This window comes from Apteryx rowi, unplaced genomic scaffold (assembly GCF_003343035.1).
Source record: "Apteryx rowi isolate R43461 unplaced genomic scaffold, aptRow1 scaffold_94, whole genome shotgun sequence".
NCBI classification, from domain to species: Eukaryota; Metazoa; Chordata; class Aves; order Apterygiformes; family Apterygidae; genus Apteryx; species Apteryx rowi.
In genome coordinates, this window is record NW_020451249.1 from 2,495,737 (window position 1) to 2,511,825 (window position 16,089).

At 49.1% G+C, this 16,089-nt stretch overlaps 1 protein-coding gene across 4 annotated transcripts in view; it reads left to right on the top strand.

The window, feature by feature from the left end:
* ACSF3 (acyl-CoA synthetase family member 3) overlaps window positions 1-16,089 on the top strand; it is a 78,074-nt gene that overhangs the window by 41,577 nt on the left and 20,408 nt on the right. For all 4 annotated transcript variants that reach the window (XM_026092057.1, XM_026092058.1, XM_026092059.1 and 1 more), the window contains one exon: window positions 1,398-1,524. In XM_026092057.1, coding sequence (XP_025947842.1) covers window positions 1,398-1,524 — 127 coding nt within the window. The remainder of the gene's footprint in view (window positions 1-1,397; window positions 1,525-16,089) is intronic.

The window sequence follows — 16,089 nt, forward strand, 5'->3', positions numbered from 1 at the left end:
GTGGAAATTGCRAACAGGCTGGTACTTGTAGGGCAAGTGGTGTTTGTGCTGTGAACATCAGAACAGGATCCARTCTCCCAGCGGCTGTGGAACAGCAGTAACCTTTGGTCTCTAGAAACCCTGGTACTTTTGTGTTTGTGTGAGAACTGGGGAGACCAAAACTGCATCAGGTGGTTAAGCAGTTCCCTAAGRAGCCTCGGTTTTGGCTTTGCTTTCTTGTTGTTTTATTGCACATCTGTCAGCAGCTATCCCTGGGGCAGTCGGTGGTGCAGGGTACCATGTGCTGGATATCTCCGTGTCTGGGATTGCCTTTGCTGTGCCAGAGCTGCAGCCTTCTGGCAGCCTGCGGAGCTGGCTCTGCCGCCTTCTCTGGGGAGGGCAGGGGTTCGCCTCGCTTCCAAACCAAGAGACAGGTTGCTGGAAGTGCCAGGTGGTGCAGCTGGTGGCCAGAGTCCCCCACAGTTGTTATTTCAAAGGCTGAGCCATCCACTAACCCTTTGAGCTTGCTGCTGTCGCTGCTAGATTTTCAGGCCTGGATGGCAGCAGCGCTCTGGGGACAGGACACGTCATTGTTTGGGATGTGCAGGTCTTTCAGGATCCAGCCTCTGTGATCAGCTTTCATTCATCCCCTAAGAGCCCCTGCTGTGGGAAAGGCCAGTCTTGCCAAAGAGAGAAGGCAGAGGGGCTCCCTGTGCCCGTGGTTGCCCTGAACAGAAGGGCTGGAGATCGCAAAGCATGGCGCCTGCTCTGCAAGGCGTGTGCTAAAGCCTTCCCCTCCTCGGACTGTGCCTAGGCTCTAGGAGCAGGGATGGAGAAACTCTTGTGCTCCTTTGGGGATGGGTTTCCCAAAGGATTTCCTGGGGACAACCTGGAGACTGACAGAGGTCGCTTGGTGCTCCAGTGGGAGGCAGGCAGCCTGCAGGCAGCTGTTGATAAGCCTGCCTGCAGCAGGACATGAGGACTGCATGCGTCAGGACTTGCCATCTAGCAGTCAGAACGGACTGTCCCTCTTCCAAGAGTATTCCCTGACCAACTGTCTGCGTACGAGATCTTTCCCCTCCTTTATAAGGAACCAGAAGGTGTGAAAGGTGCTGGATTGCTGCTGCGTTCCAGGATGGCAGCTCCTGTGTATTTTCAGCACTTTTGAATTTTGCAGACGCTTATGCGAGCTCTTGTCCACCTAAGGAAGGAGGTCCTGCGGGTGGGCAGGCTGTGCGGGGTTTGCAGTGAGAGGCTTTTGAAGGCTAAGAGGGTGTGCGGCGTGCGCCTTGCTTGTCCCCAGCCGCGCTGCCTGGCAGCCGCAGCGCTGCGGGACGAAGGCAGAGGCGAGCGCGGCTGGCCGGGGGTGACTGCGCGCTGCCGTTGCCCAGGGTGCATTCACTGTTTGTCTGTTCTAGGTGACACCGGGCCTAGAAGGCCAAGAAGGGGAGCTTTTCGTTAAGGGGCCCTCGGTATTCCGCGAATACTGGAATAGACCCAAAGAAACAAAAGATGCTTTCACGCCCGATGGCTGGTTCAAAACAGGTACTGTAATGGTTTCCCTGCAGCGTCTGGGAGAGGATGATCTTGTAGCCCGGAAAGAGAGAGGTCAGCAGCTTCAGTTGTCTTCTGCTAATTCTGCCCCTGAGGTTAGCCAGCTGTTGTTTTGGGTTTGGAGCACGGGTGGCGCAGGCTGGCCGACTGTGCAGGCCAGGCTTGCTTTCAAAAAACCGGATTCTGGTTCAGATAGGTTCTTCACTTGCATACTCCAAGGAATAGAGTATATTTGGAGCTGTTTGCTTGTAAAGGTAATACCCTAGAACTTGCACATTCTGGGACTTGAACTCTACAACCTCAGCACCTGGAAACCAGTTGTCACTCAGCATAACTTGGATGGGTGCCACGTTAGTAGAAAACTTCCGCTAACCTCAGYAGCTCCGAATCTGACCTGCTTGCCCTCTCTCGTTGGCAACGTGCTGTTCGAATGGTACTCCTGTTCTCGTCATCATCACAGCAAACTGGCTGAATATTTAAAACRCAAGACTTGTGTGGTTAAAGCCATGTGTATGGGCAACCACGTATGCACAGTGGTGGTCTCTGAAGTCTTGGGGCTTGGCCGTTGGGATCACTTGGAAATTTTTCAAGGAACCTTCATTTTGCAGTCAGAAAACATTAATTCATTGAAAGCTGAACTTTCTGGGGAAGACTCACAACTGGTGTCTTCAACTTGGGAGCGGTTTGGGAAGAAGTCTTTGAAATTGCTAGAATGTTGCTTTTTGATATTTTTAAAAGTAAAAACTGAGTCTTCCAAATGGAGCTTTTTGTTTTGAAACTTAAGCTCATTTTGTTTTTACATGATACATATTAAAATCCAAAGGACACATTTCTTTTTCTGGGTTTTCATATAGTGAAAATTCTCAAGATTTGCCTTTTCCTTTTGATTGAAGGTGGGAAATGTTTTCGAAATATCAAATGTTTTAGGGATGAGAAAACCTCTTATATTTGGTTCTTTTGCTCTAGCTTCCACCAGAAGATGCAGTAGCATTAATACCTATTGCAGCTGGGCATATGTCTTGGTAGATTTTGTCAAATGTTTGCACACAGGAAAAAAAAGTCCTGTTTTAATCCAGCTCTGGTAACAGTGAACACAATCGAAACTGTCCTTACCTGAAACTACTGTGGTCAGGGTGGTAAATTCTCAGAACAGACCTCTTAAGGCCAATCTTGCCAATTATGTGGGGTAACAAATTCAAGAGGATGCTAGACTGAAGACTTCTCCCAAATGGAGTAGACGTGACAGTCCATGAATAAGTTATGTGCCTCAAATTATGCCTCCCGCTCTGCGTATAACACAGAGCGTGCAGAGCCCGAGCTCGGCCTCCCCGGTCAGAGGTTCCTGTCCCCCAGGACGGTTCTGCAATGTCAATTAAATAATAAAACAGCCCTGGGCCTGCACCGAGAGCGAGAGTGCAGCAGTGCCACGAGATAGCTTTGCCAGCTCTGTCCTGAACGTTCGAGCAGTCRGTTAGTATCTCTGACCGCCCGCCTTCCTGTCAGCTCTGCCACCGGCAATGAGCCGCTTGGATAGCGGGATAAACACACGCAGCATATTCATCTGTCTGCACTGAGCCCAACCGCCTATTAATCTTGCGAGTGCAGAAGGGTGGGATTTCTAATTTGTGCCTAACCTTAACACATAAGCAGCTCTGACTTTTCCATTTCCCTCTCTGTTATGTGTTAGCGGCGCCATCAAGTCAGGAGCACTGGGCTGGATTTCTGATGCCTTCTTTGTAATCGTCTTATTTATTGACAATTTACGAAGAAGCTGCGATTTATTGTTATTGCTGTTCTGAATCRGATGCAGAGCTGCCCTGCCAGGAGTGTCGCCGCTGGTCCTGCTCCCACGCCGGTACCACGGTTTGGGACTCGAGCTTCAGCAGACAGTGCTGTGTGCAGGGCAATCAGCTTTAAAAAATTTTTTAGTCAACACTCCTGATGAATATTTCAGATGCAAAGGAATAGCATGCATTAATTATTGCAAAGAGATGTCTTTAGGAGAAAATGATTTTGAAATTCAGTTTAATTTCATTGTAATGCGCTGCAAACAGGAAGGGAGTATGTGTGTTTAATTGGCTCTCGGGGGTAAGGCCTGGAAGATGGCATGCCTTTGTCACAGGCCATTAGTGATACAGACTGCATAATGAGAGAGTACAATCAGCTCACAGCTGCCGGCTCCTACGGGGAGAGAATGATATTAAATAGAAATCAGTATAAATTAAACTTAACCCTTTCGCTAGCTGAGCAAAGCCTTAGAGCCAGAAATAAGGGAGAGAGCAGAGACAACCATGTGGGGTTAGAGACAGGTCGGAGGATGCCTAGAAGACATTCCCGGCAGTAATCCACCATTCTAGCTTCCTCTTTGATGTTCTTTGTAGCTGTCTAAGGAGGATGAAAGGCTTTTAATTTTCTTCCCCGTTCCATTCCCCCACTCTTTGCCTTTCTTTTTTTTTTTTTCCTTCTCCTGACTGCTTTCTCCATCTTTTGCGGATGTCAGGTAGACAAGGCTATTTTTTCCAAGACTCCTTTAGCCCGTTGTGCTGAGTGAGACCTGTCGCCCCTTGCTCACCCTGCCTGCCCTTCCCGGTCGTGGGGCTGCCTTTGGAAAGCGATGTGGCTTTTACCGTGAGAGCTCAAATCTGTGTGTGATGGAAGAAGCCACTTAATACAACCAAGGAGTTTGTACCTCGTAATAGCTGGCTCTTACAGACTGGGCTTTGGAGGATGAATTAGCCCAAGTTAAGAAGAGGTGGTTAACTTTGGAGTGGAGACYGAACTGGCAGTCTTGCTACTGCCAGTGATATTTGCAAATTATAGAGCGAGGTTTTAAAGGTGAGGCTGCCTGTGTGCGCATGGTGCGCTTGAAGCCAAGGTGATGTTATTTCTGACTCAGTAGAGGGCAAATAGTATTAGTGTCCCTCTCGCTCTCGAAAGGGATAACCATAGCGTGGCAGTGCYAGACCCTCCTGTGGATCACTCCCGGCTGATGGGTACGTGTGCCTGAAGTGGATAGCGGTGTGATTGGCAGCTGTGGCCAGGTCCCCCCGCGTGCTTCAAGGACACGGGGAAGTGTGCGCTCAGCTGGAGCAGGAATGAGCTCTGGAGAGAGTGAACTTGGAGACGGTGTGAATAACTCCTCAGCTGTAATTTAGCACTCTGCTGATTGTTAATGACAATCCTAAAAACCAGCAGGTCAGCAAATGAAGAATAATTACTGCAAGGGAAAGCACGGAGTGTTGCTCTTACTGCACCTCATGGTGAATCTGTCCCTAGAAGGGCACTTCTCTTGGTGAGTGAAGGCAGAGGTTTCCAGCGGTTGGGACCTGCTGTATTATTAAACACTAAGTGGTGTGACCCCTCTGCATGCCAAGTACCAAAAGCGGAATAGGAAGTGCTTGGTGTGTGTGTGATGCAGTTATTAAACACAGGCTCTGTGCGTGCTGTTCCTGTGCGTTGCCCCAGTCTCACAAGGTGGAGCAGGCAGGTCTCCAAGCTCAGGGAAAATCTCACAGGAACAGGAAACCCCCCATCACTCGGTTCTTAATCAGGGAGTGCAAAGTGCYGGCGAGTCAAAGAAATGAAAATTCTCCCCGTCTCCGTCAGGGTCACATACATAACAAGGCAGAGATGTGAAATTTGTAGCAATACAAATATTCCTCTGTCCTTTACAGTATTTGATCCTGGATTTCTCCGCTCCTGGAACACGCTTTACCAGTGAGGCGGTAGTGAATACGCGGTATGTGCTGTGTGACTGACTGACTGGAGATGTCCTTACCTGAGTCAAGTGAGGCCAAGACTGGAAAGGTTCAGAGACAGTAGCTTGGGGGCAGGTGCTACTGGTTTTGCTGACAATAATCAGTTTGTGGCTCTACATGGTATCTATCCTCAGAGTTTATGCACACAAAACCAAGAGTGCTTCACTGGAGCTCATTTTCTTCTTTGTTTTTTTAATTCAAGTTTAGCCTAGAAGCTCCCTAACACAGGGTTGCAGAAGATCCCTTGGTTCTTCTCTGAGATGCTCTGCTGTGGTGCAGGAGGCTCTCAGTCAATCTGCCTTTGTGCCCACAAAATGCCTCTTCTGCAGTACTTTGCTATCAAATACCCTGTTTGCTGTCTCACTGCAGCCCGCGAGGCGTGTGCTTTTCCCATGCAACCTACTGCGTGGGAAAAAAGTCAGGTCTGAAGTTTTGAGTCTGCAGTCCATCAAATCTCTCATCAGAAACCTTCTCCCTCCCAAAGACTTGCAGGGCAATACCATGATTAGGCTAGCAGGTTTTGGTCCATAGCTGCCCTTTGAAAGGTGGGTGTCACTCAYGAGCTGTGAAAGCTCCCAGGTTTCTCTGAGAGAACCAGTGGGCAGTCAGGACCACAACTTCTCAGTATTCGATCCACGCTTTCTGCAGGGGGATGACCTGCGTTAGGTGGGGTCACAGGTCCTAAGTGCCATTTCCCTTCCATACGTGCCTTCAAAGTGAGTAACAGCATCATGCTCAAAACTTGCACACTGCCTGCTGAAGTGTTGCATCAAGTCACCTTCTGGACTCCTTTCTGCAGTTAAAGGCTTACAAAGGGTCTTTCAGTTTTAAGCCTTTTCTGGCTGCAGTTCTCCCCTCCCCCCACCCATAGCTTCCTTAGGCCCGTTCTCTGTTCCTGGTTGCAATTCCTATAAATAGAGCTATCATATGTTTCTTCAGAAAGTATAGGGGCCAAAAAAAAAAGTAGAGCCAGGTCTTACATGGCAGCAGTCATTTTCCTTTCTGACTGACAGCTCTTTTAATAARATCCCCTTTTCTGCCATGAAGCTGTCTTCCCCAAGAAAACAACATCATGCTGAGCGTTGGGAATGGTCATTCCCCGCCATGATAGAAGGAGAAAACAATGATGCAGACTCTGACCACCGGCACCCTCACACCAGATCGTTGGTGCAGCTCCCTGCTCTGTTACTAGTGCAATCTAGGAAGGGAAAGGAACTTGGTGCAACAGCTGCAAACCCGCATTTCCCCCCCGCTCTGGACTAGAGGGAAACACCATGTGTGCATTTTACAAGAAACCTGTGCAGACATCCCTTTACAAATATGCCCACTTTGTGCCTTCAGTTAGAGGAGGAACAAGTATGTATATGTTAAAGGAAAAACAGACAGAGAGCATGATGCTACTGTGACTTTTTGATGAATTCAAGATCTTGGCTCTTTTGAGAAGCATCTGAACTCTTGGTGTTGTGTAGGTGATTTACTGTTGCTCCCTTCCTCTTTATTTCCTCAGATTTGCACTATTGTCTGCCTATCTCTCTGCGTCTCTCATTTCCATTTGAGTGAATTTGATTATTTTTATTGTATTAATGCTGTTGACAGAGCTGCTTAGATCAAAGTTCCCTCCAGCCATTTCCAGGGAGACTGCTGGATATCCACCTGCTGTCATGCATCTAAGCAGCACCAAGCCCTAGGAGAACGAGACAAACCCAAAGGAAAAATGCCTACGGCCTTCCCTCTGCTCTCAGTGCGATACCTTCCCAGCTGTCCGGCGCCCTGTGAGGCTGTGGAGTGAGAGACAAACTCAGACCAAACTCACATGCCAGTGAGCAATTGCTGAGCGAATGCCAGGAGCTGGAGGAAAAAGCAGCAGACAAATTTTACCAGTTTCCAGCACTGTGGTCATCCCCCTCCCCGATCTTTATTCGTCTCTCCCAGCTTTCTGACACTTGTATTGCTCAGGCTCCRGCATTGTCAGATCGTGTTATCTTTGTGCAGGAGGCAGCGATCTCCAGGCAGGCGAACTACTTTGTAGTCGTGAGCAAGGGGACAGAGGGTCTGGGCGCGTGATGGAATTGCAAACACTGCGCGGTGCCTGAGTGTTGTCCCTTTGCCCGAGTGTTTCCCCCGCTGCACAGGGCCAGGCAGGGTGCTTTCTCCGTAGGAATCTGGCAGTGCAGYGGTCTGCAAAGTGAGGAGTGATACAATCAGAGAGCAGCGTTCTCCCTGGGGGAAGGCCAGCTTCCATTCACATTTGCCCATACATCCAGAAAATTAGAATCTGGTGTATTCGGGGAGATTTATTTTCAATTACAGGTTAAGGCTGAGACATGAAATAGCACTGGGTTTCAAGGCAGTGCATAAATCCTGCAACAAATCCATGTATCTCAGCTCCATATAATAAGATTTTATTGATTGCTATATTGTATCTGTCAGAATAAAACTCTCTTAATGCATGCATCAGGATGGAGAAGATAGAAAGCTTGTTGGTAGTAGAATCTGATTCAAGGATCAATGCACTTTGATTAATATGTCGTTAAGAAAGTGAGAGTTATTTAACTTGTTTGATGCACRTTTCAAAATGATGACTCGTATCTTTTAAGTTTCTTTTTTAAGCTACATTTAAAAAACAACCTTGTAGCTGTTTTTCACATTGGTAAGTCCTGTTTTGTCACTGAATTCTTGCTAGATCCCTTTATGCARGTCACAAAACCACTAGACTCCTGTCAACCATATTTCCATAAAAGGCTTCTTATATCCCATTGCTGAAAATGTTGAAAAGGAGAGCAGGGTAGACCTGCTATCTCTTTATTCCTTCTGGATGTTCTGTGGTGAAAGAGGGATTCTAGGCAAAAAAAATGGAGAAATTCATCTGGAGTAAGACATCATCAGGAGAAATGAGAGGCACCCATCAATTCTGGCAGGCTTTAGGATGCTGCTGAGCCTGGGCAGCAGCACGCTATGTGCGTGTGCTTGCTGAACATGCCCTTCTCTCAGCTCAGGCCTTTCCACTGTGATCTATGAACTTGGGCACCAAGGAGAAGGCTTGGCTTGGTTGTGAGTGTCATGCACAGCACTGAAATTCACAGTTTGCTCCTGATAGACTTGTCTAGATAGGACATACCCTTGCTGCAGACGCAAATCTCCAGTCAAGTGAAAAAGCCCAGTGACTCTCTGAGGCTGGTTTCGGGACCTCTTGTGTCTGTCTCTCCTCTTCAGACTGAGCCCTCCACTGGCAGCGAGAAACAGCCCCAGCTCATAGCCTGAGTTGTTCTGGCTCGAGGTCCTGCTAGGAATTAAGCCCAGCCGTTGCCTGAGTGCGCTAGGACTTCGGGACATGATTCTCCTAACAGTTGTTTAATTGTCTGCAAGACAGTTCAGGTTGTTACTTAGAGAGAAGGGGACATGCTGGGCCTTCCAGGGATGTCTGAACTCTTCTTTTCCCTCTCTTAAAAGAGAGGAGGAGAACCATTCTGTGGGGTGGACTGCTGGATGCTGGCACGTGCTTCGCGGAGGGATTGCTGTGCACTTCCCTGGTCTGCGCTTCCCTGGCTGTCTAATGTCAGCCGCTGGCCCATGGAAAGAAATGGGCTAGAGGAACCTTTGATCTGACCCACTTTGGTTGTCGTTACGTTACATTATGTGAGYTGAGCCAACAGTTTGCTTCAGTTTCTATAGCTGGATAGTTCTTCTGGCATCAGCTTTAGATATTTGCCATTCTTGGCCCCTGCTGTCTGGAGGCTTCAACCCCACCGCTTCTGATGAGCAAGGCAAAGCTGCCTGCAGTTTTTTGGCCTAAAGGGWTCTAGTGGTTGTAGAAACACCTTGGGCAGTTCAGCCTTGATCAGACTGTCATGTCACCAAGGAGAAGGAGCAGTGACACAGCAGTGAGCAGCTCATACCCAGTCCCACTACTGTAAATTTTTCTCCTTGGCACTTGCCCATCTCCAGAGACAAGCAGGTGTTTCCCTGCCAAGGGAATTGCTTACATTTGTGGGTGTAACACTGACACCTGAAGCAGAAAATGCTTTTGCCTGATCAAGGCAGATTATAAATAGAAATGCATCTAATTAGCATCCTAATCTGCAGGTTTTCTGTTTGTTTGCTGTGTCTCTGCTAGTCATAAATTCAGTTAATGCAAATTCTATTTTTAAAAAATTATTCCTTAATTATAATGTGTTACAGATGATGTGGCTTACCAGTTTGGTAAGCCCATCAGATGAAGTGCTGGCTCCCTCTGAGGCTGGGCTGAAGGAGCTTCTTTTTTAGTCCATCATACTTTAAGCTCATGAGTCAGGCATGATGGCAGCGAGGCATTGTGCAAGGCTCTATCTCCGCTTCTCGGTTAGGTGATCAATCATTTGAGCAGAAAAGCAGTGGGAGTTAGATGTAAGGAGATAAGCTCTCCTGCTTTATTTGTTAGTACCTTATAACTTGGACCCATGTTCCCACARGTGAAAGGTCACCAAAAAAATCCCAGCCATCCCAAACACATCTCTATGTGCTGCTTTAGGAGGAATATCATACTGAATCTTCATGGGCCAGGAACAGAGGCTGCAGGCACCTGCCAGGAAGCCTCAAGCTTTCCAGTAAAGTCAGACTAGCAGTAATGTGGGCTCAAGTTTCCACCCAGCCCTCATTTAAGAGGTATTTCTATGAGTAAAAACATAAGGATGGCATGGTATCTAGTATGTTAGCCTTGTATAAGGATTCCTTTATAACCTTGAAATGTTCTTTACACACACACACACACACACACACACAGAGTTCCAACACTGTGGAGAGAGAATTCACTTTTTCTGCTTCCTGCCTCAGTGTTTATTCTTCCCACCTGAGTGATAAGGATGTGATATCGTCAGATTTACCTGGTGGTTGGAAGTCTTAGGGTCATTAGAATATAATGAAATAAAGCCCTCTATTTCCTTGATTGCTTGTGAGAGTGATATTTTCAGCAGTTCAGAGAGTGACTTTGGATTTTTGTAGCTGTAAATGAGAGCAGCTTTTGGCACAGAATATGTTTACTATTCTACAAAGCTCTGCTCTAGTTGTATCAAACATTGGGTGCCAACAGTTTACTTTTCTTGGAGCCTCCGGTACTTACAGTCTAGTTCTCGGCGGCATGGAGCAGTTGCACCCCAGCTGAAAGGCAGTGGGAACAGCAGGTACCTGCGTCTCTAAAATCCAGGCTCTTCACTCAGTATCTGCTTGCTTCTCCCCTTCAAGATGTGCTATGGCTGGGCTGTTCCAGCAGCCGGAAGGGTAGGGGGCTCATTCAGGTAAGGGCTGCTGGGACTYTTCCCTTCCTATCCTAGAGAGGAAAGAAAGGAGTCCTGTCCCCAGCTCCAGCTGGGTTATATTGTAGAGACTTGAAGCTGAGCCATGTAAGCCTRTCTGAAGATCTAGCAAGAGAATTGCAAGCTAGCAAGGGGGTTAGGAGGAGAAGTCAGCTCTTGCAGGAGAGAGCACAGGATGTGGTAAAGAAATGGGCTAAACAATCATCTTTCTCATGGCACTTGGCAGACCCTGTTGGATCATTGGCAAGGCTCTTTCAAGTGGCTATATAAATAGCATGCCTCCTCTAGTGAAAAATTAAAAACCCCATAGGGAAAGGTTAGTATCGAGTCATCTGAGTAAAATACCTGAGCAGTCTTACCGAGGACAGGACTGTGGTCCCATTGTAGGTGTCAAAACACTCATTTTCTCGAGTCCGGCTGGACCTGGGCCCCAGTGATTTTTATGGGATCTGCCCTCATGATTTGGGCACTGAGTGTGGTGGAGACTAGTGTTTGTTGTGTCTTTACTGTAAATGACTGACCCATGGTGACAGGAGTCTGGAAAGACTCTTCAGCAGGAAGCATGGATGCTGCAGAGAGGTGTCTCCAGCAGTGACTGAGGGAATGGATTTACTGGCAGTGAGCTTCAGGATGGGAAAGGTAAGCATTAAGACAGAGACTGGATTTTGAAATGCATCTAATAATCACCCAAAATCCAAAGCAGCATTCAGTGTTTGCAGAGGCCAGGCTGGCAACTCACTGCTCCAAACGTGAGGTAGCAATCTGCATAAAGAGTGTTTGTGCTGTGCTCCTCAATTCCTTGCCAAGCCAAGCCTGCTGCAGCCTGGCCTCATCCTTCTCCRGCTGCTGTGCCCAGCTCTTGGGATGAAGATTTAGCTATGGGGACAATCCCAGCTGGAGTTAACCTACCAGTTTGCTCACTCAGAGCTTTTGTAAGAGCCTGGTGGCCTGGAGGGGCAGAGAGCTGGAGCTGCTCAGCAAGGACACTCGAGCAGTTGCACTGCAGCTTTTGCACTTGATGGTTGTCCTGTGGGTCCACTTTGCAGCTGCCTGCACACASTCATTGCATCCTGGCAGGCTGCTTTGCACAGCATCTCTCAACAGGAGCTTCAGCTAAATCAGCATACTGATGGGAAAGGCTGTCACACTGGCTGTGAGGATGCCTSTTCTCTGATCTAAGGGGACCGTTACAGGTTATCTTCAGTCATTATGTCTGACTGTCACAAGAGATGCACACGACAAAATTTGTTAAAATTAGAGCTTCCTTCTACCTTTGCCTTTCTCAATTTTTCCACCGTATTTTGTGTCCTCAGCCTTCTCTTCCTCCTTGATTGTCTTGTTTCCTGTTGCTTGAGGCGCTCTGCTGGTGCCCACACAATCTGTTTAGCTTGCTGAACAGTTTTCGGCACTTGATTTACATAACCCAACATAGCCGTAAGTGGAGCACAGAGCAGGGCAGTGGAATTGCACAAATTGATTACAGCTCGTAGGACAAACCAGGGAGTCAGTGGCCTGATTTCCTCCTTTCCCCAGCACAGGAAAGCGGTGGCTTGTTTTTAACGTGCATAGTCCAAGACCAAGGATGGTTAAGTGGTGACGGTTTTGTTCTGTATTTGTAGTTCAGGCTGRCAGTAGTGTCTGAAGAAGGGCTGAATGTCTGGCTTGGCAGGACCTCCTTCCCACCCCTTCTGTTAGCCGGGACAGAGAGCATCGTAGGACGCGATCGCTCCAGGCTCTTTACTTTCAACAGAGTCATCCCGTGGGTTTCGCTCAAGACAATTGAGAATATATTTACTCACGACTAATGGTATTATGCTGTAAGCACAAATATAGGCTCCTGTATATTTAAGCAAACAGTTTAAGCCAGAAATCTTTCCCCATGCCCCACCCCTGCATCTCTTAGTCAACATCCTCCCATTGTTATCTCTGCTTCATTTAATAATTCGTCTCACGAGAGACCAGGACAGGTCACTGCACTGAAAAGGAGAGGTAGTGCTCTCTTCAGCTGAAGCGTAATTGATCCCTCAGCTGTTCTACAGAGGGCAGAAGCCAAAGCAGAGGCTTTTCGTCTAATGTTTTTATTATTACAATTATTATTTTTAGCCATTCACGCATGATTGCCGTGCTCTTCAAAGTCTCACCAGCTGAATGGCAGCCGTGTTCTGCTGGGCCGCCACACCTTGGAGCATTTACTTATTTATTAGTCTCTGAGTTTTCTTTTTCATCTTGTTGTCTGCAGGGATTTCTTTAAATATTTAAACGCTAATGTGAAAAAAACGTTTTTCATTTTTACTTACCCATTTTCTTTTCTGGCTTGTCCTCTGGGCAAACCCATCTGCGGTAATTCTGGCTGCAAGCAGCGGGGGGGTTCCCTCCACTCAGCCTACTTGTGTCATATCAGTCACCCATGAGTTCCTGCTAATGATGAGTGAACCTACAAAGTCCTGGCTGTCTGGCTTGCAGAAACATTCGGAGGTTTGCTGTTTTATCTGCTGCTTTCCGTTATGGAAATATGGCACCTTTCTGAGCAGGGTGTGCTGCCTCACTCTAGCGCTGGTGGTGGCTTAGCCACAGCAGGCTGGAGGGAATGGAAAGTCAGGTCTTCAGGGATCATGACCCAGCTGGACAAAGCGGACAGTTTCGGACTGAGAGTCCCTGTTTTAGGTCCAGACTCCACAAATGTCCTACAACCCGAAATTGGGACCGTGTGTCTCGGGTACCCTGGTAAGGCCCGTTGGTGTGATAGGGCTCCTGTGGGCTCGGTTTTTAAGGCAGCACGACAGGGCTCCCGTGCTGGTACTGCTCATCTGGGAAGTGTGTGAGCGCGGGGAGGGAGGGTGTTGAGCTAGCGCTGCCAGCGCGGCACCTCTGAGCTCCCGGGCCCCGCCGGCGTCCAGCTCCGGCACTGCGTCGCCGCCGTGCAGCAAGCGCGGCAGAGACCCGAGCGTGCGTGGGGCCGGCTGGGTGGGTTCACTGCTGTCACACACGGCACCACGGAAGAAAAGGTGCAGGGGCAGCGTGCCTGGGCCGGGATCTCTTCATCCTCCACTTGTCCTTCAGCCTGTAAAGAGGAAGGCTGCGAGGTGAAGGAGTCACTGGTTTATCAGCCAGGACGAGGAGTAGCTGTGCTCCTCGCATGCCCGGCAGCAAGTCTCCGACTTCCCCGCGTCCCCTAGCTGGAAGCGGTGCAGGGAGAGCGCAGCCCGGGATTACTGCTTGGAAATCAGAACTGCCTCATCTGCGGCTTCTGCCCCCCAGGTACTTGGAGATGCTCCCGGTGTTTCCTGCGCAGCTGCATCGCCGCTTCCCCCGGCTGAGCCGCGCGGCGCGGCCGGGGACGAGCGCCTTATTAGCGCCGCTCTTTGTGCAATGCCCTTGAGTGATTTTTTTCCAGGTGTAAATGCCAGGGGAGGCTGTACCAGCGCTTCACATTCTTTCATCTCGGCAGGGTTTTGCCCTTTCTCCCAGCGTGGCTCTGACAGCAGGCTCAGCTCTGCTGCGGCTGGAATACAAACAAACCTCCCCGTTCAGAGCATGACAGGAATTCATTCCAGGCTGGGGCTTTTTTTCTGGTTTTCTTTTTTTCCTCATGCTGGATGCTCCAGGGGTCTCTGGAGAAGTTTTGAGAGTGGAGATCAGTTGCTTAACCCCTTCTCTCCTGGGAGCAGGCAGTGACACCGCAGACCCGCCAGCTCTTGCGCATGGGGTGGACTGCAAAGCAGGCTCAAGTTGCAATGCAATTCCCATCACCTGCTGGAGCCAGGGGGAGAGGAACCGGCACATTGAGATGTCCGCATCCGTACATCTCCTAGAACGAGCCATTAGGGCAGTTGGAGGGTCTGTTCTCTGCTCGCTGAGCACACAGCGGCTGCCATTAGTGCTAATGGGAGCTAGGCATGCGCACTGAGAGGAAAGGATGCCCCTGAGCTACAAATCTACTTGGCAATTTTATTATGTAAATAAATGGTGCTTGCACATACACCTGCTGCTGCTGCTGCTCGTGGTGATGTTCGTGGCAAGATACGTAAACAAACAGCGATTCCATTCTAATAGATTTATTTCCTTTCTTGTGAGCCATTAAATTACCTCCAGATTTCATGCAGGTACAAATCTGTAGAAGTGCCGAAATCTCTCTCTGCCTCGCTGGACCATGGCCCACAAAGCGTGAAAGCCACCTATTACTCTCAGATGCTGTTTGGGGAAGGCACATTAGCAACCGGCATCATCCTTGGTGGGTCAGTTTCTTTGGATGTCCCCACCTCCCTCCGGGGCTCCTGCCACTGCAAGGCCAGATCCTGGTTGCGATGAAGACGAGAGCAAACCTCCCGGTGCTGGACTGAGCTAGGTGAAGGCAGAGCCCCATCTGGGAAAGCAGACTCCTCATCCAGCTCCCTCCGTCTGAACAGAGGGCAAAACTCCCTTCAGATGGGTTGAAGCAGAGCTTCAGAAATTGCTCTGGACCTTGTGAAGGCTCTGGATTTCGCTTGGAAATCCTTCCCCCCTCTCCCCAGCGTCAATACCAGGGTCCGTCAGGCTCTCTAACGCCATGCAGTTATTGACAGGACCTACAAGGAGAGCAGCCAGCTCCTCCGACGGCTGATTTGCTTGTTCTCAACCGCAGAAATATATCTCCTAGCTGCAGCTGTTGTGCCGCTCTCCTCTCTTCCACTCCATGGGCACGGTGGCATCCTTTGGCAGGAAAACGGATAGCAAATAGGTACAGCTGCTGCTAGCGAGAGTGCTGGGGCGCTGCGCCGGGGCGGTTGGTGCCAGCATCTGCGCTGCCTCCCGACTGTAAATTCCCTGGCACCCCCCAGGGCTTCGGGTTCGAGAAGTGCGATGCTGGCACAGTCCCCCTGCGAGATCTTGTCCCCGGCGGCTCTGCTGGGAAGGGTTGAGTCACCGTGGAAAGGCTTTTCCGCTTCGCCCAGGCAGAATCCAAGTAAATGGGAGCCCTGAAAGTTACTGGGGAGGGGAGATGGTTTCCTCATGAATAATTGGTGCATTATTAATATGCATGTGTTTTTAAAGAAGTTTCAAACTCTCCCTCTCCGTCTCTGTCTCTTCCCCCTCAGCAGCCTTTGATGCTTTATTAATGATTGTAGTGGAAACCAGTCAAACACCACCCTTGATACACTGAAATGAGAATGGTGCCTTTGAGTGGACTGACTCATTGTGCAAAGGCGGCTCGTTTATTCGTGGTCACTGTGTTTAGTGAGCACGGGAAAGGCGTTTTGCTGTTCCAGGCAAACAGGTGGGGATAAAGGGCCGTGACCGGCCCTGAACAGCTACTCCGAGGCAGCACTCTGCTGTTGCGCCAGGCTCCCAAGGCAGCAGCAAACTGTGCCCCGGGAGTTTAGCAGGTCTTTCAGTCGCAGGCTGTGCAGGGTGGGAGAGATGTACAGAAAGCAAGAGTTAGCGATTTAAACTTTATGCCCTGGATCAGTAGTAACAAGAAAATTTTCAGGGTTTCTTATAACTCAAAAGAGGATCCAAGAACTTGAGGGGAG